This window comes from Glycine max, chromosome 16 (genome assembly GCF_000004515.6).
Source record: "Glycine max cultivar Williams 82 chromosome 16, Glycine_max_v4.0, whole genome shotgun sequence".
In the NCBI taxonomy this organism is placed as follows: domain Eukaryota; kingdom Viridiplantae; phylum Streptophyta; class Magnoliopsida; order Fabales; family Fabaceae; genus Glycine; species Glycine max.
In genome coordinates this window covers 5,368,434-5,389,348 of record NC_038252.2, presented here as the reverse complement: position 1 = coordinate 5,389,348, position 20,915 = coordinate 5,368,434, and the positions used below count along the sequence as shown (strand labels likewise).

Genomic DNA, 20,915 nt, shown 5'->3' with positions numbered 1-20,915 from the left:
TGTGTATCATAGTATTTATACATGTTATTCATTAAATTACAAAACTACCCTTATCTAAAGTACAAGTACACATAATGTTAGAGTATTTCATGCATACTGTTGCAGCCTGTACACGTTTGCTTATGATTTTAAGATACTGTAACATTATGTGTACTTATACTTTAGATTTATGTTTACTTATGCTTTAGAGATACTTACTTCATATTTAACTCTTTTGTGTTGTTTCTTTTGGACTCTTGATTTTTAATTCACTAGTTATTGCTTGATGTTAACTTCTTTGGTGTTCTTTCTTTTTGGATATGGCTCTTTAATTCACTATAGTTAGTGTTGTTGGGATACATTTTACTAGTAGGAATTAGGTTCGGAGATTCAAAATAACACGATATATGGTATCCTTGTATTTCTTCAATTTTCTTTACAATCACAAAATCTGATATCTTTCATTAAAAACATGTAATCTTCACATACAAAATCTTAAAATAGTATAATTTTATTTTCAATTTTTATAGCAAATAAAGGATTTGTTTGATAATGTATCTTTTAAAAAGAATCACCTTTTTTTAAAAAATATTTTTTTTTTAAATTTGAAGTATCTATAAATACCCAAGTGTATAAAAGAATCTACAGATAATCTTCAAACAGATAACATGTAGTAATGGGTACGGATTTTGCCCAGTAGGGTGGGTAGCAGGTAGCACTACCAATGCCCGATCCATAGTGGCAGATGTATCTTATAGGGTGTGTAGGGACAATTGTCCCCTCAAAGTTTTCCTTTATTTGTATGTGTTATAGTGTAATAAAAACATTGCCCCCAGAAAAAAATAGGCATTGTTCCTACAAAATATTTTTTTTTCTAGAATGAATATAAAAAATACAAGAAATAAAAAAGAATAAATTGATACTAATTTTACTATTTTATCCTTTTAATTTTAGTAGTATTAACAATAAAAAAATATCATAGAACATTTTGAAAATATAAAAATATTATAAATTATTTCTTGTTCAGAAAAACTTACGGATCCGTTACTATCGATCGACCTATTATCATCCTAATTTCCTAATTGTTAGTTAACAATAGGACTCAAATTATTAATAAAGGAAAGTATAGGAAAAAATGCTAAAAGTTTTAATTGAAGACTAAAAGTAAAAATTTTTAAAAAAATAGAGAGAAAAACATAATTGATCTATAAAAGGATCATGAATTAGCCCATCTGAGCGGGCACAAAATCAAAGGCCCAATATATATGCCAGCAACACACTCCAGCCAAATTAATGTTCATACGCGTGTGTTCCCTAGAAGCATTTGTTCTTTATCTACTCTTTTTCAAAGCTTTGCTTTGGGAATATATAAGTGATTTTGTCGGCAGAAGCTGCTCGTTTTGGAGAAACAATTGTTCATATATATATATATATATATATATATATATATATATATATATATATATATATATATATATATATATATATATATATATATATATATATATATATCTGTGTGTGTGTGACCAAGATTCAAGGGTAATCAACTAATGGATATGGTAATTATCTGAAGAAAAAAAATCCTAATGATGTTATGGCAACAGGGATGATGATGTTAACATCATTAAAACGACGTCATGGGATATGGTGATGCTGATGTTGAGACAGAATTAGATCCACCATTCCACTCCACTTCCAAGTTGTAATACCAACGACAAAGGAGTAAAAATATCTCGTGGCGATATAGTATCAAGTATGCAAGACAAATCGTAATGGTAAAGCATGGTTACTAGCTACTAGTACCTGTATAATTTAATTAACATGCTAGATTTATTTTTTTGAGGAAACATACTAGGTTTATTAGTGTGCATATTTATGTACGAGAAAATTAAAGCTAATATATATCCGTGTTATTAAAATTTGAACAATCCTGTAATTCATTACGGACGACTTATTTACTCCATTATATGGAGTATATTCGAACCATGTCCAGTTCTATCCATTATATGGCGTATCTTTAATGAATTAAAAAGTAATGGTAGTAATATAAGATTTAAAAAGTGTGTAAATATAATAATAGCTATATCGTTTTTTGCAGTAAAAAAAAAACTATATCGATTCTTAATTAATCTATTATAATGATTTAAATTTGATGCATGATATAATGGATAGGTACTCGGATATGATGTGGAGTACCTATTCGATCCCCGCAAAAAGATAAAAGCAATGCACTCACTAAATACCTATTGGGTCCCTTAAGAGGCAGATAATTACACTTACTAAATAATCATGGGGTTAAGCCACCCAATCCTGATTAGAGGACATATTGCTTAGAGGGTAATTAGCACGTGTAGATCCAAGAGTTAAAGGCCGAACAATATATATTAGTATAAGAAGGATAGGATTCACAGGTAAAAATCAGTTCATGAAATACACATTTATTATTACCTTTATTGCTCTAAGACAAACCCTTACAACGTTGAAATGTCTCTTAGATGTATTTCCTTTTTGGACCATACCATTCGGACAGAGCAAAAAGGAAGAGAAGTAGCTGGAACCCTTCAGCAGAAGAAATAGTATCCGATAAGATTATGACACTAACACATGGTTATCATGTTAATATGTCTCACCTATTATATTAGTATTATTTTGCCAAATCAGCTCACCTGTCAATTCTACTATTTTATTGTTTTTTTAATGTTATCTTTTCAAAATTAATGTCATTTATTGGTTCAATTGTAGTTAAATTGTGATTGAACCGGCATTAATAAAATAATATTAAATAAATATAATATTGTAACTTTTTAGCACTATAAACTAAACTATAATATTATTTTGATAGATTTTTAAATTCCAAGTACAAATAAAAGTCCAAGAAAAATATCAAAATACTTAAATTTAAATTTTAATAAAAACAAAACAATATTCATTAACAATAGCAAGTTCATATCTAGAGTAAAAAGGAAAATAACAAACTATTATAATATAAAATTATAAAAATTAAGATATAAAAATATTAAATTAATATAAATGAGTAAATTATATATTTCATAAGAAAAAAAATATAATTTTAACATCCCAATTATTTGTACTTAAAATTTTTTGGGTAAAAATAACTAAGGTTTGAATGATAGTTAGTGTTATAGCATTTTAAATAATGAAATAATTGTTTTAGGTGTGTGATATTCTTGAATGAATAAGTGCTATAGAATTTTAATTATAGGCATAAGAAGATGTGTTTTAGGCCTAAAAAAACCTTAATCAAAATCTAGTTAGGTAAAGTTAAACCAGTCATATAAAAGTCAAAGTAGGGGAAATGGCTTCATTAATGATATTTTTGTAATTATATGATTTTTTAGGTCATAAATTATTTTGATCCTTGATAAAATTATTTTTTAGATTGTGTTCGATAAAACTAGTTGAAAAGTGTTTTGTAAAACTAGTTGTTGAAGTAGTTGAAAAGTGTAAAATGATAGAAAAATAATAAAATCATGATTTATTTAAATAAGGTAACAAAGAAAATGAATAAATGTATCAAAAATAAAAATGAAATAAAATATTAAAAGTTAGAAGTTAACATTTAAAAAAATGATATTTGGTTTCAAAAAACTCTTAAAACTAATGAGAAACTATTAAAAAAACTTACTTACCGAACAATCAAATGACTTTTTCAACTAGTAAAAAAATTAGAAGATAGCTGAAACATTTTGTCGAACATAATCTTAGTTCAAGGAAATTTTTTGTTATGCATTGATAATTAATTTATTGAGCATAATTAGTGTTTTGACTTCTAATCATAGAAAATTCATTCCAAACTAGATTTGGGTGATTCCAAAGATATTGAACTCATAAAATTATTTGTGATAATATGATTTATTTATTAGAGTCAAATTAATTAAAATAGGATGATTTAGAGATATTTAAAATGTTTTTTTTAAATCACATTTTAGAAATATAGAAAAAGCCCTTAGACCTAATTTAGAGTTCCTGTATAAGCTAAGAGAGACCCCTGACTCCGTTGTGGCAGCCGAATTTTGAGTACAGAGAAATGTGAAGTGCTCTTGGCTTCTCTGAGTTCTCTCTAGGTTCCTCATTTCTCCTCCTTCTCTCTTGATTTTCATATTTTGTTTAAACTCCCGGGCGTTACATGTATAAATAATTAATTTCTCAACATAAATGTTAATAGGTTTCTGGCAGGTGTGCTTTTGGCTTCTCATCTTACAGTCAATTTCTACATTTTTATTTGCAGAAAAATATATTTGGATTGTGCTATTTTATATTTAGTGGAGAAAATTATAGGTATGATAGATGATCATATATGATAGGAAGAAAAAAATAAAAAAGAATAAAATGTGTTGGTGGGTTTGTAAAAAAATGAAGTATTCAAATATAATGATTCTTTGTTTGCATGTATAAACTTCTCAAAGAGTTAGAATAATGACAGCTTAAAACAAAATCGTTCCTACATTAAAATAAATACTTGCTAGCTCTAGACCGTTTTTTTTATCATTGATCACAGATATACGCTTTATTTGTAAGTTTATCTTGAGAATTCATGTACATATAAGTGGGGAGTGGGAGGAATCATACTAAAGCAATAGAAAAAGAGCGAATAACATTACATGAAAGCAAAAAGCTCCCTTACCTATAGCAGTATGGAAAAACTAATGCAAAAAATAAAAGAAAAAGAATTTCAAGTTATAATTATAGTTCTTTAATATTTTGCTCAAGTGATACCGGGGCACCAATTTCCGGTATATATATTTTTTAACGTGTGCAAGTACAGAAAAACAAATTCTTTTAGAGTGTGTTTGGATATATAAGAATTTCAATTATTTCAATTTAAATTTTTTTATTTTCAAAATTTTTGTTTGGATAAAAAAAATTAAAATGATGAGAGTAAAAGAAAATGAGTCACAAGTTGGATAATGGAAAACTTTTAAGTGAAAGAAAGGATAGAAGTTATAAAGAAAATACGAATGTTTTGAAAAGTTAGAAAATTTTAATTTCTCAGAAGGATAATTAATATCTGTTTATAAAGGAGGTGATGAAAACATCTGTTTCAAGGAATAATTAAGATCTTTTACATTTATGAAGTAACTGCGATCAGCGGATCATCCACTGGCTATATCCTCTTTCTTACAGCACTGGGTTGAGAGAAAGAATATTATGGTACAAACTTACAACTACGATAATGAAAACCTTCATTAAGTGCGAGTTTGCTTCAAATATATATATATATATATATATATATATATATATATATATATATATATATATATATATATATATATATATATATATATATATATATATATATATACAATAAGAAAGCAATAATTTTCAATTTCTACTCACTATGACATGATAATCCAAAATAATACTTAATCACTATGCAACCCGTAGTTTTAATTTGCCAAACGTGTTCATATATATAAGCCAAACAAACTACTACTAGTTAACATTAGCATACTTAATTATTACAGCATAGCATAATTATCTCTACAGAGTGCCAAAAAATTGGCCCAAATTAAAAAAGGTACTAATATTTATTAAATGCTACTAAAATACATATAGCAACTAATAACAATTGATAGATGACCGGATTTCTTAAGCATGAAATTCACATTATTTGCTTTATGTGTTTTTATCGCTCAAGCATCAAACGTTTCTGAACCATAGCAATATATATTTCAGCTTTGGTGTCCACGCTTTCATCGGCTGGCTGGCGATACAACTCATCCAAATTGCTCCTACTGTCTGCAACCACAATGCGAAGCTTCGGATTTCGCTTTGTGGTTGCATAGTCCTCGTGGACAACGAACCCTACTGAGGCAGGAGAAGAAGAATAGTGATTTGTCTTAATATCTGAAGCTGTTGTTGTGTATTGCACGGTGGTTGAGGAAGCTAATTTTGGTGCATTTCTATAGAAAGGCAAGGATTTTCCTCTCATGGACGACCCTCTGTGGCTCTTTCTGTATGCCTCCATTTTCACCAGCAAGTTTTGAGAACAAAATACAGGGTACTAGAATTATTAAATTAAAGGAGATTATTGCACGGTGTGAATTTCAGTAGTTCAGTAGCATGAGGGTTGTGGGTATATATATTGTTGTTTCTGAAGTGGAATCCGGATAAAGATGAGGATGGTCCCTCATCTAAAAATCTTGAGGCATAATCTCTTTAAACCCGTATTGGCTCACTGGTTTATTCCAATTATTATTTTAGTAAGTCTAGTTGCTTTCTAAAATATGTTGGTCTCTTTTTGCTAATGGAATCGATCGATATTAAGTTTTGCTAATCCTTTAGCTAGAAAATTAACGCTTGTTGGTCCAGCTTTTTGCTTTTCACTTTCTAGTTTTAACAACTGTTCTCTAGAATAATTTCAAACATTTCAATGATCAATTTCTTATTTAAAATCTTCGATGATATTTAGATAAAAAATTTCATAAAATACTTATAAAAAGTAAGAAAAAATGTTTTTTTTTTCTATAACCTAAAACTAACTTATACATAACTTAAAATGAGATTTTGCAGAACCTAACATGAAAGAGTTAGATGTGTCATCTTAGCTCTAAACTCTATGGGTGGTCCACTTTGCCCCTATAATGACTCTAGGATTTTTTAGCCCACCTTAACGAGGGAGCTTAATAGAATTTTTTTCCCAGATATTAAAAAAAATAAAATTTATCAAAACATACCACTCCCCCATTATTTACACCAATATATGAATTTATTATTTATAGTATAAATTCGGATGGTTAGAGAGATCCAAATTTACATTATAATTTTTAAAAAAATGAGTTTCAACGTTGAGAATTTGGGTCCCCCAAACCCAAATTCTTAACGTGTGTTTTCCTTTTTATTAAAATTTTTTAAAATTATTTTTAAAAAAATATATAAATAAAGGAAACTAATAAAATTAGAGAAGATTACGAAGTTAAACAAAATTAGTTAAAAATATTACAATGTAATTTTTTTTTTGAAGACCTACATTAATATTAAATTGTACAGTTGAAGAATGTTTTATTAATTTATAAATGATGTGAAATGAAATACATTGATAGTAAAAAAAAATTAATTTGCTTGACTTGAACTTGCAGGATGGTGGGGTACCTATTTTTGAATGACCAACTAACTTGCAGATTGAACACCATTTTGGTTGACTTCTTTCCCTCTCATTCATATTTGTTCGTATTCTTGTAGATTTTGATTAACCTTTTTTGTTTCTCCTCATGGCTGGATTGACACATAATTGTGATACTTCATATGGTGACCAATAATCATGATGACACATACCTGCTAACGGGACTTTGAAGACACTTGACATGTAATTTAATGTGTACGTTGGACTAACATATTGTAAGTAATCTATATTGATGTGCTTACATGCAGCAATGACATGTGCACATGGCATGTGTAGCTTTTGAGGTTTCCCACAATCACATGTTTTTTTATCCAGCCTGACAGTGAATTTCTCCATTCGATGCCTCTCTCTCGTATTCACTATTTCCTCAACTTGAAATTGAAATCTTTGGTGATCAAACTGTTGAACGAAGTGAGTGTTGGACTTAATTTCTTCTACAGTGATGAACTTGACTACAATAAGTGTGTAAACTTGTCCGGAGGCGATCATTGCATCAGGCTGAGTCCCACAGTCAACAAAATATTTGTTTAACTTCTCATGTGTGGCTCTGACCAAGACTGTGATTGGAAAATTTTGAATTTTTTTAGCACCGAGTTTAGTGACTTTGCCAAATTAGTGGTCATGTGTCCCTACCGTTTTCCCTCATGTCATGCCAAGGTCCATTGCTCCCTTGGTATTTGATCAAGCCATGCAGTGTCGTGCGGGTTGTCTTCTTGTAACTCCCGGTAGTGGTGAAAAAATTTTGGTTGAGTCATGGCATACCCTGTAGTTTGAAAAAAAAATATAAATTTGAATGTTAGTTTAATGTTAAATAATTAAATATTATGCATTATAATATAAACAAAATATCTTACCCAAAACTCAGAATCTCTTTTTTAGTCTAAAAATTATAATGGACGTTTCTTAAAAAAAATAAAAGCTTTACTAACATAACTGACATAAAATAAATAACTCATAATCTTTTTTTTATACTGTGAATAGTAAACATGTATATTGGTGTAAATAATGGGGGGAATTGTATGTTTTGGTAATTTTTTTGTATATCTAGGAAAATAATCGAGCTTAATAATCCCATTTAGTACGGGATAAGAACTATGGCTTAAGAATGATCAACTCAAAGGTCATGACTACTTCAAAAAAAATATTTTTCAACTATTAAAAAAATATTTTTATCCCAATCTCAATTAACCTAAGTAATTTCACCTAAAGCATCTCTAGATCGGCCATGCTTGAGGCTTCTTTTGGCCAACCTTAGTTAAGCCATATCTTTTAACTAGCTTCAACTGAGAGCATCTTTAGCTCGCCATTGGCAAGGGTGGCATATTTGGCTCGACCCTAGTTGAGAAATCTTTTGACAGGCCTTGACCTTTGTCACGACATATTTGACTTGGCCTTGGCCAGGGAATCTTCATGTTAACCTTTGTAGCAAATCTTTTTGTTAGCCTTGATTGAGGCATCTTTCGACCGGCCTGGGGCTACTTTTAGCTATCCTCAGCCATTTCATCTTTAAGCCAACCTTGATCAAGTCATCTATTAGCCGACCTCAGTTAGGGCACCTTTGGTTCAGCCTTGACCATGATAGTTTTGGCTCATCCATGACCACAGCATCTATGGCTTAGTCTCGACCATGATATATTTGGCTCAGCTAAGACCATGACATCTTTGGCTCAGCCTTGACCAAGGTATTTTAGGCTTCACTTCGACCAATCCATCTTTGAGTCTACTTCAGCCAAGGTTGGGTTAGGGCATCATGACTTGTCCACAGCTAAGGCATCTTGATTCAACCCTGGCTAGATCATCTTCAACTAGGTTTCGACCAAAGTATTTTGTACTCTGTTTTGGCAAAAGTATTTTCTACTCAACTTTGACTAGAACGTTTTCAACACGATCGCAGCCAAAATATGTTTAACTCAATCTTAGAAAAAGTATGTTTAACTTGACCTCATCTCTAAAGCATCTTCAACTATGTTTCTAGTAGAATATCTTCGACTCAACCTAGGCTAAAGTATTTTTAACTAGGTTTCAACTATGTTTTACTTGATTTTGGTCGAAGAAGTATTTCCAACTTAGCCATGGTCAAAATATGTTCAACTTGGCCTCAACTAAGGTATGTTCAACTCAACCTTAGCCATAATGTGTTTAACTTAGCTAAAGATACCAGAGTATCTTCAACAAGGTTTTGGCTAGGGTATCTTCAAATCGATTTGACTGGAATATAACCTCAATCTTTCCTAGAGTATCTTCAACTCGATTTCTGTTAGTATTTTTTCAACTCAATCTCGTTCAAAGTATCTTTAACACAGTCTCGGCTAAAATATATTCAACTTAATTGGTTTCAGTCATAATATCTTTCATTTGCCCCACTTAGACTATCTTCATCTTAACCTTGGCCGTAATATTAAAAAGTAGGTCAAATTATTAAAATTTAAAGCCTATAAACTAGCTCTAACCCAACGAGTCCAAGCCAAATTTGGTCAGGGCTGAATGGATCGAGTAAAGCTATTTTGATGGCTCTAGAAAGAGCTTTTACAAGTTAACTTAAGTGTAAATTATGTTTAACTTATGGTAAAACCTATTTCATTTTTTCTTATTAAATAAGTGTTTATGGTATTCAAACAAGATTTTAAAAATTGTTTCCATCATAAATTAAAAAAAAACAACAATTTAGAGATAACTTTTCATTATCTTTTCTTGTTTGTGTGGTTTTAGGCTTTTAGTTCAAAGGTATAATCAATAGAAGTGGTGCTACAGATAGTGAGAGCCATGTTGGTTTTGCAAAGATTTATTCATAATTTCAAAAACTAAAAACATTTGAAATTATAAATTAAACACACACTGTCGGTAGAATTCTTTTCTTGAAATAATCAAGTTCCCTTGCCTTAACTTGAATTAGTTATGGTTGATAGTGATTTATGAGTAGTAAGAATCTAAAACAAAAACTTTGGCTTGAAAAATCTGCCCTTCCAAAGCTTGGAAAGGGATCAGATTCTGTCTCTGTGGAACAAAATTTCTTGCGAGGTTAGGCTGCATAGTACATCCACATAACCAATTATACCTTTTTCTTATCTACAAAATATGTTATGGATTAATATATTTTTCTTTTGTCTCATACTTACAGCTAGCTGTTACATATGTTAATAAAATATATAAAAAAAAGCTAGCTTTTACATATGAAAAATGGGATAGGCTTAATTTAAGATTTTGCATAAAGGGATACGGGGCTCCACATTATATGCTTGATAGTTCAGATTTCATAGGAGGGGGATTTATACTTCATCCACTAAACCCAAGCTTTTCTGCTATGTATAATTTCGAGAAGATGCTTTTTGATTGTATATTATTATATATGTACCATCACCTCAACACGATACGTGAAACCTAAGAATTTTAGTTTTCAGTGTATTTAGGAAATTTTGACTATTTAAGCAATTTTTGGGTCCACTAGCTAATTAACACGACGAATTAGCAGATTGTGCAGCAGCAGCAGAAAGCTAAAACCATATCTCCAAAAAGACTGAAGAAAGCAAGATAATAATAGTGGATGATGATGGATAAGAATGGTGTCCTTTTCAATACTTTAAACAGTTCATGGGAGCTTTCGTTTGTAGCACGAGCCAGACTTGCCTTGCAATATATGAAATTTACTCTCTAGCTTGTATATTAAATTAGAATAAATTTTATAAATCTAGATCAAATAAGAGTATATTTTATATAAAAATGAATTAATTTTATAATCTGTTTTCTTTAAATAACTGTACCCAAATTTATATATAACTTGTTTTATTTATCAAATTGTTATTTAAAGACTTTATCTGAATTAATTATGAATTGTATATATATTAACTCACTTATGTACTTGTAAATAATTTTTCTCACATATTTTTAAATTTCATTTAATTTAAAAAAAATTGTGCAATATATAAAATAATTGTCTGTATTAATTTTTAAAATATTACCAAAATACTCTCATTCAAAACTGTCACGTTGCATTTCATGCAAAGTCAATTATAATCAACCCTATGTGACAGATTTAGAATTTTGTGTGAAACGATAACCACTTTTAAGAAGGATGCTTCTATTTGGACACTCAAAAATTTTAAACATCTTATTAATGTTTTTTTATTTTTTTTCTGAATTTCTTCCTATCATATTATATCACACTAATTAAATCAATTACTTTTTTTTTCATCTCTCTCAAGATGTAAACATCAAAGAAATACCCCTATCATCACACCACCATATTTTTTTTAAAGTAATGATACATCTATAAACATTTCATTATTCTAAATATATATATCTCCAATACTTCTTTATCTCAATCACTCTCTTCCTATCATATCATAAACTATATTATATTTATATTTTTTTTCTTTTTTTGTCTTTCATTAAGTGTCAATAATAATATCGGTGTTCAGCATTTTTCTATTTTTTATGACCCTCCATTCCATCACCCTGCTATAAACATTAGTGAGCCACTTGTCTCTCCCTTTTTCACTTTTGCCCTTCAATTTTCTGTTTCCCTTCTTCGTTTGTGCACCCCATATACCACACCTTTGTTTCTGTTGCATCCTGCATGTCTTGCCACCACTGCATCAGGTTAGTCTCTCATGTCCTTTCTTTGTCTCTCTTTTATTGCCATTGTCTCTAGCCCTCTCTGTGATGTTTGAGTAGGCTGTCCACTATGCCATTGTAGTTTCTACCTCACACCAGCATTACGCCCCACCGTGCTAACCATGCAACCCTCATTCTTATCTTCATTCAATAGTTAGTACTATTTTTTTTTGTTTTAATTTATCTTTAGATAAAATTTGATATTTTGTTAGATGAGAAAAACATATATTATTACAATTTAAGTTTAATTGCACTTTTAATCTCACAGATATTGCAATTATACAATTTTAGTCCATCAAATTTATATTATGCTAATTAAATTTCTCATGTATCTTAATTATGTAATTTTAGTCATTCAAGTTTTATTGAACTAATTATGTCTCCTGGGTATTGCAATTATACAATTTAATAGATCAATATTATTCTTGTTAATATATATACTTGAAAGACTAAAATTGCATAGTTATAATACTGGAGCTCAAGTTGTCAATTGAAACCTAGAAGACTAAATTGGCACATTTGTGATGTATAGAGATCCAATTGATACAATTAAAATTGAATTATTACCAAAGACATTAAAAGTAAAATTAAGTCTATAATTTATTTTACAAGATTAATTAGCTTGCTTATCGATCAGAGTTGCTTTATTGTGACATGAGGATGATTTTCTTGTAGAAGATCTTATATTCACATGTATGAGATTCTTTTGAAGTTATAGTGTGGAATATACTCCGCCCATAATATATATGAGGTATGTTATGATATGGTCATTATTATTACTGGTTATTTACTGCTTAATTTGCAAATGTATTTTATGCAATTAAAATTATATAATGATCATAATAAAATATCTAACGTACTTTATTTATTAACATTATTGGCATATAATTTAGAAAGTGTAACACAAGTGACAAATGACAAATAGTTTAAATCTTTTAAGCATATCAATTTAATTTTTAGACTCAGGTTATGTGAATAGAACAATATATGTGGGGGAGAGAAATTTTTTTTAACTGATATTCTACTTCCTAAAAATTAATTAATCTTCTTTTTTTTCTAACATCCTCAAGGGATTAGTCTCTCTGTGAATACCTTGTCAAAAAAAATATATAATATTGACATAATTGTATAATTTTCTGTACATGTAAGAGGAATTTATCAAATTCTTAAGCATTTATTACATTTTAGTTTAATCAAATTATATATAATTTAATAAAGAATAAATAATGTAAACATATTTAGGAATTAAATTATATTTTTAGTTAAATGTATAATTTTTAATTTTATTATAATTATAATATTATTTATTTAACTATTAAAATAATTATTCTATATTTTTTATCAATAAATGTCAGTTTGTTAGTTTTTGTTAAAAATGTTAATTGAGAGATTCAAACACATAACCTCTTTCTCCTTCTTTCTCCGTTCACTCCTCCTTGATGGTTGGACTAACTTTATATCTCTTATTATTCTATATTTTTAATAATTATAAAAAATAAAATATGAAATAAATAATTATAAAAATATAGTAAAAAAAAATCCTAACCCAATTACAACCTTAATTAGATTTTTCCCATCAAACTCAAAGCGAAGTCCAATATCCTTGGATTCAGTTTTTATTATCATGCCTATCTATTGTGACTCATCCGTTATACCTTTTGCAATTATACGTTTAAAATTTTGTAGAACACATAACTGTCCTCAATTAATTATGGGCAGATCATTTTCTTGTAACTATTTTTATGTATTCAAGAAATTCAATTGCGTATGACTCATACCTTGGGTTTCTTGGAGGTACTTGATTTCGAATATGTTCTCAAAAGATATGGAACATTTTTATAATTTTAGGTACCTGGTGCGTGTGTGTACTTCTAACAATAGTAACTAACTACCTTTTTGGGTTTGATCGGTCTCCAACCATTTAGAGATAGATTCTACAAATAATAATGCATGTTTGATTGCAACAGGGTTGGATGCATATATGCATGCAGGTTGAATGTGCTCGTGACCGTATGTGTCTAGTAGTGACTTAGAGAGGCATCTAATATTGTTGACATGGGACCAAACTTTATTGATTATTTCACCTTAATTTGGTGTTTGTGTCCTTATACAATTGCATTCTTTCTTCACCTTTTGTACGATGGAGCAAGCAACGGTTGAGAAGAGTAAACTAACTTGTCGTGCCCACCTGGCTTGCATAAAATATTGGTCATGCATGAGACAAGAGTTTTAAAGTTAATTGTTTAGAATTCTAGGATAAGATACTCCAACTCACTGTCTAGTCGTACATCTCACCTATTCAAGTTGGTTATTATTGCTTGGATTCCTTCACTTTCTTGCTTACTAGGATAATTAACTTTGAGCTTTTCACTGCTCATAAATATCAATTGTCTATGGAAGGGCTCCTAAAAACAACTATGTCTATATATCGAAGGAGTTTTAATTCGACGACTATTGCTCAAAGTAAACTCCGACATTCATCAAGAAAATCTAATTTAACTAGTTGAATAAGAATAAGATGTATGAATATTATAAATTTTAGATTATTATATTTAATTGTTACTAATAAAAAAACTCCTTTGCATTCAATTAAATTGTAGACAGGTAATCAGGATTATATCAGTTAAGGTTGTACTTGCGATTATGTAATTACTTTGTACCATTGAAATTGAGAAAAATATTTGTTGTAATAAAATTAAGTTTTATTATAAAAAATGAAATTACTTTTATTTGTATATTAAAGAAGGGAAAATTAAAGTTAAATGTACACCTTAACTTTAGAGTGTATGGGTGAAAGGAAAATGTATAAAGAGAATTAAAAGAAGAAAAATAAATTGATAAATGTGATAAATGATGTGATGAAAAATAAGGAGAGATATGTAAAAAAAATAAAAATGGAAGTGAGATGGAAGAAAAAATGGTTTCGCTCATCTTATACTTTTGTTTGGTAAAATTCGGATATAATATTTAATTTTTAAATAAAAATACGTAGTTTACAAATTACAATATATTAATCAAGTATTATATATTAAATTTGAGTACAAACAATACCTCTCAATTCACTCTCAATGTGTCGTTTGTGATTTCTCTGCACCTATGTGAAAGATCCCGCATTTTATCTTTTTTATCCCTTAAATATTAAATTCAGTTCATCTCAACTTGTTTGATTGCTAATATAAATTATTTTCTACAAGTATAAATTTGAATTTGAATTTACTATATCCAATTAATAATTTATTTATATAATTTATTTCCAAACTCACTCTTCAGTTTCAAGTCTCATTTTTATTCAATATAATTAGTTTTATTTTAAAAGTAGAATTCTCATTTATCTCCTTTTATATTTAATTTATTTTTTAAATTCTCAAATTTAAAAAGATAAATACACATAATATTTTAAATTAATCATGTGATTACTATATAACTTTTCATACTTTTAAAATAACAACTATTCTCACCAGATATATCTACATATATATGTACGTGTAAAATTTAAATTTTAAAATACACTAAATTTATTTATTAAGATAACTATGTATAAAAAAATTCACTTGTCCTTTGCATGCTTTCTGAACTCATCACTCTGTACTCCTTTTTCATACACTGATAAGTTTTCCTAATTTATAAATTATAATACATGTTTTGTGAGTTTTGATATTAACTTATTTAATAATTTTCAATTTTAATTAATTAATAATGCTTCCAATTTATAATTCATATGTAATTCCATAAAAAAAAAATTCAATACTCAAACTTATATTTTAAACCTTAAGTTTTTTTTACCGAAAACTTTTTTTTTATATAAATATTCGTCAATGTATAAGATAAGATACAATTTATTAGCTAGTAAATGCGCCTACAATTATCATTATAAACACTTCAAGTTTTTTTTTTTTTACTGCATAAAGACTTCAATAAAAACAATACACCCTACCTCAAATTTGTTTTATTGCTGTAATATCATCATAAGAAATTTAGAAAATATATCCATTTCAGTTATTCACGGATTTACTACACAGACTAGATCTTGCTTGGACTTTACGTTGGGAAGGCTTCTGGCCTTTATGATGCTTTCCCTTTGTATAAAGTGCAAGAGAATCCATGACCAAAAATAAAAAAAATAAAAAAAAAATAAGGCGAGAGAATCTAATCCTATATTAAAAAGTGAAATCCCTTTATATTTTCTAGCATATCAATTCATTCTTCCCTTTTTCCCACGAGTATCTCTCAACCACTAGATGAAAAATTAATTTCATCTATAATATATTATTCTTTTCGTTAAATAAATTATTCTTTTACATGTAAATATAACAAAATTTTATACTACTATGTTAATCTTATGAGGTTTATTACTTTTTAATTTATGAAATATGAGTAGTTACATAATAAACAAATAAATTTAATAAATAATTGACATTTAAGATAAATAAATTATTGAGTTTTCCTGTCTGGTTAGTTTTTTTTATTCTAATTTTTGGTAGAAAAACTATTTGTAAAAAGGATAATTATTAAGAATCAATTGGATTAAAATTAAAGATTAAAGTCCCTGTATTTACAAAAATGGTAAATTTAAATACTAATTGGAATAAAATTAAAAGTTTAGTAGTATTTATTTGTAAAAAAAATAGTAAAATTTAAAGATCAATTGAGACAAAATTAAATTTTAAAGTGTCTGCTTATACATTATAAAAAAAAGTGTCTGTTTATATATATATATATAAAGTAAAGGACTTATTACTCTTTTTCCTTTTCTATTTTGTTTCTTTTGTAGTGTTCTAACATAGTTGTTATCTCTTTTCACCAACCGACCGAAAAACAAGTGATTTTGTCTAACAAGGGCGGAGATTTGCTTAACTTGTTGCTAAGAGTGTCAATGATTGAATATGAACATGATTGCTCCACTCCACCACCTGTAGCTTAAGGATAGGTTGCACATTATTCTTATTGAAGTTTTATTTTTTAAAAGATTCTCGAATGAGATTGATCTACCTTATTTTATATATGGGGGAAAAGAACTAAAGTCTAGCTAGGATATTCCTCAAACCTCTCCGAATATTATCTACTAAAATCCATTGCGGTTTCAAACACCATTCTCCTAAATTCATTTACGTTGGATTTGTTTTTGGTGAGAAATATAAGGTCATTCTCATACCGATGCTAATGCTAATTATAGGAATAGATGCTAAGGTGTCGAATAGACTTATTTTTTTAAAAAAAATCATCAGAAACTCATTTAAATGAAAAAAGACTATAGTTGTTTAAGTTGCTTAATATTCGTACGAGTAGCATATAATATGTTAGTTTATTATTAACAACCTAATCATACTTTATTCGTCGTAAAAAGAAGTCTAATTATTAAGATCTGATTTAGAGGTTGGTTCGAATAAGAGGTGTTTAAATTCTTTAAGTTTGTGATTCAAAGTTTGATATTAAAATTTATGGGCGTTAAAAGAAAAAGTTAAATTAATCTACACTTCTCTAAATTATTTAAGATTTTTTTATTTGATTCCTATTTTTTATATAAAATAATATACTCAAAGTCTCTAAACTAGAAGAAAAAAATATCAACAATGATTGACATAAAGGGTGACAACTTGTGTCCTTTAACCAAGAGGTTCACAATGGGATTTGAATCTTGGTTGATCATTGGATAATATAAATTGTATTAGAAAAAAATACTCATCTTGTGTACATTCAAGATCCTCCACGAAGATTTATCACTATTTCGAGTGGGACAACTTTATACCAATATATCATAATAAAAAAATGGCATTAATCCGGATGAAACAAAATTTTGTTTCTATGGTTCGAGTCTCAGTGATAGAAAAAATGTAATTAAAAAAAAAGATTTCACTATAAATGATCAGTTAAAATTTCTATCAATGATTAATTTTCAAGGTTATACTCATGTTAAGAAGACTCAAAAATAAAATAAAAAAATGTAAGTTTTAAGAGTTAATTTTTTTGCGAACTGATATCATAAAAATGATAATTTATTGCCGCCCTAAAAATTTAAGAGACCCAAATACAAAAAAAAGAAGTTATAAGATTAAGTATATTCAATTATAATTTTTTTAAATTTAGAAACTTAATTAAAAAATTTAAATAATTTAAACTTGTTAAAAAAAAGTTGCAAGTGAGTTCTTTTCTTTGGTTCATAATTTTACTCAAGACATTAATATCTCGCCAATTAAACGAAATTATATATATATATATATATATATATATATATATATATATATATATATATATATATATATATATATAAAAGACGTAAAGTAATTAAATTTGATTTAGTTGTAAAATTTCATGTTTGGATTGTTAAACATTATTGGTGGCATTTTGCATGTGTATTGCAACTAAAACTAACCTTAACTAACAATCTTTAGGATATTTAGTTTGAGAAAATATTTTTATTTTTATTCTCTATTTTTTAATTACAAAATGTCATTTTATTTGGATTTCTTTTAGTACTAACAAGAGGTATCGTCTACTAGAACCTTAAAAAAGAAAAGGTTTCATCTATTAATTAAAGAAATCTTATTTGGACTAGATAAAACGGTTACGAGTAATAATGTTTTTTTTTTCTATATCAAATCACTTATATTCCTTGAGTTAGGGTAGTATTTCCTTGCGTTAGGCTCACTTATATTCCTTGAGTTAGGGTAGTATTTCCTGTGTGATGTGAAGGGTGTCTCTATATCAAATCACATTATTGATAACATTTTTGTGATTGTATCATGTGCCTTCATTAAGTCTAATACAGACAGGAGGAAGGTTGTTTGTTAGTTTATGGATTGGGTTGGATTGAATTTGGTTAAACTTATTTTTTGGGTTAGGTTTGTAATTTATTTTTTACATATTAAATTCAGGGCAAAAAATAAATGGATTGAGTTGGATTGGGTTAATCGTATCTCAATATTTAAAAAAATATTTTATAAATTTTTTTAGAATAATAATTTTTTTCTAAAACTTTATAAGTATATAATAACTAAATACATTCAAAAGAGACCAAATTATAATAATATTTGGCTAAAGAATTAATGATTTCAATGCTAATATAATATTTTTATTTTATATATAAAATAAATATTATATTAGCATGAGAAAAAATAAAATAAAATTAAAACAAAGATTAAAAACAACAACTTAAAAAAATATCATAGGTGGTTTAATTTAATAAATTATGTGAACTAAAAGTTAATGTGTTTTATATTTAATAATTAATTTATATATAATAAAAAAATTAATTATATGATATGGGTAAAGTTGGGTTTGGCTAAGTTTAAAAAATAGAACTCATTACCCAACCCGTATATGATTGGGTCATAATTGAATTGAGTCAAGTTTGATTCGAACACTTAAAAATCCAACCCAATATAATTGGATTCGATTGAGTCACACGTCCTTGGGGTGATCTCGTAGTTCCTACGAGGTGGAGACAATGGGGTTGGTCCATGGATTCTTTTTCCTTTTGTTACATTTCGCTCAAAGGGTTGAAGAAAGATAGTGCATCAAGTTGTTCACAAAGGCTAACTTGATCCTCTTCCCTAGGATCCCAAATGAGGAAACCCTAGGAGAGCCACTTAGTCCAACTACCGTCCATGTACGATCCATACTAGATCTAACCAATTGCATGCCCATCCTACCTTCTCTACGTTAAACCGTGAAAATGGAGTTGTGGGAGAGTTATACAAGTGTTGTGAAAGTAATAGAGAATGTTACACCCTAGATGGCGAGTGTCCAGTACAAATTGTGGGAGAGTTATACAAGTGTCGTGCTGTTAAGCGAAACAGCAAAGCATGTTGCACCTTTACTGGCAAGTGTCCAGTACGGAGTTGTGAAGAGTTATACAAGTGTCGTGCTACTAGGTGAAGGAGCAGACAATGTTGCACCCTAGATGGTGAAAGTCTAGTACAGGGTTGTGGGAGAGTTATGCAAGTGTCATGCTACTAGGCGAAGCAGCAGAAAATGTTGCACCCTAGATGGCGAAAGTCTAGGAGCCAAAAGCATCACTAGCTTATGCTTTGACCTGAGTAGTAGGGACACGTGGAATTCTGTGTGAATTAGCAAGGATCACCTTGCAAGACTAAATACTCCTAGTCAACCGATAGTGAATTAGTACCATGAGAGAAGGGTGAAAAAACCCCACATCGGGAGTGAAATAGAACATGAAACTATAAGCTCCTAGGTCTAGTTCTTGTCTTCCTGAATAATGGGAAGTGTTGGGCTTGTAGTTAGATAGTTGAATTTTAAGTATTGTGCCAACATATTTGCTTACTAGTTTATGGGCCTTAGTAATGTAGATGTTTCACATTGGGAAAATTGTTATTCTCACCCTATCAATTGGTATTTTCACTCCTACCTGTTGAGTATTTCTTTTCAAAAATACCTTTTTTGACGGAAATATGATTCCATTGTCCAAATTGTACAATTGAATAATTTTTTTTTGTTTTTTATTTTATTTTTTTACCCCTCATTAATATAACAAAAATGTGTTTATGTTTTGTATTTTTTGCACCCTTCATTAGTTTAACGAAAATGTGTTTTTGTTTCATACTTTTTGCATCCCTCATTAATATGAGATAAATGTGTTTCTGTTTTATACTTTTTGCATCCCCATAATTAATATAATGGAAATGTATTTTCATTGGGTGTCTAATAAAAGTGTATAATGGAAATGTATTTTCGTTGTGCACTTTTATCAGACATTCAATGAAAATGTGATTCTGCTGTGTGGCAATACACAATGAAATCACATTTTCATTGAACAAACACACAAAAAATACACCTTTTACCAAGGCTAAGAAGACAAAGAAATAAGACAGTGGAAGCAAAAAAAGGGTAAAATAAGCGAACTAGGAGATAGGGTGTGAAGCAAATGGAGAAGGAGAAAGAGAAGCAAATGATAGAGAGTGAGAAGAGAAGGAGGAGGGTGGGGGTGTAGGGAAACAACCAATGGGGGTAGTTTTGTCCTTTGAAATGATCTAAAAAGGTAAGAGATGTGAATAGAAATTTTGGAGGTGAGAATAACAACTCCCTTAATATTGCAACTAAGCCCAAAGACAATCATAAAAATGACTTTTTCACTAAGGTATAGTATGAGAATAATTTACATGGTAATGACATCCATTTGTCCAGCAGTACGAGGAATCCCTTAAGTGGTGCTTTCAAGTGTTAG

At 28.7% G+C, this 20,915-nt stretch overlaps 1 protein-coding gene across 1 annotated transcript; it reads right to left on the bottom strand.

Annotated features, from left to right (window-relative positions):
* Positions 1-5,385: 5,385 nt before the first annotated feature.
* LOC100805879 (uncharacterized) lies at positions 5,386-6,064 on the bottom strand. The gene has a single exon (XM_003549102.5). The coding sequence runs from the start codon at positions 5,966-5,968 to the stop codon at positions 5,627-5,629; it is 342 nt and encodes a 113-aa protein (XP_003549150.1). The 5' UTR covers positions 5,969-6,064; the 3' UTR covers positions 5,386-5,626.
* Positions 6,065-20,915: the final 14,851 nt, after the last annotated feature.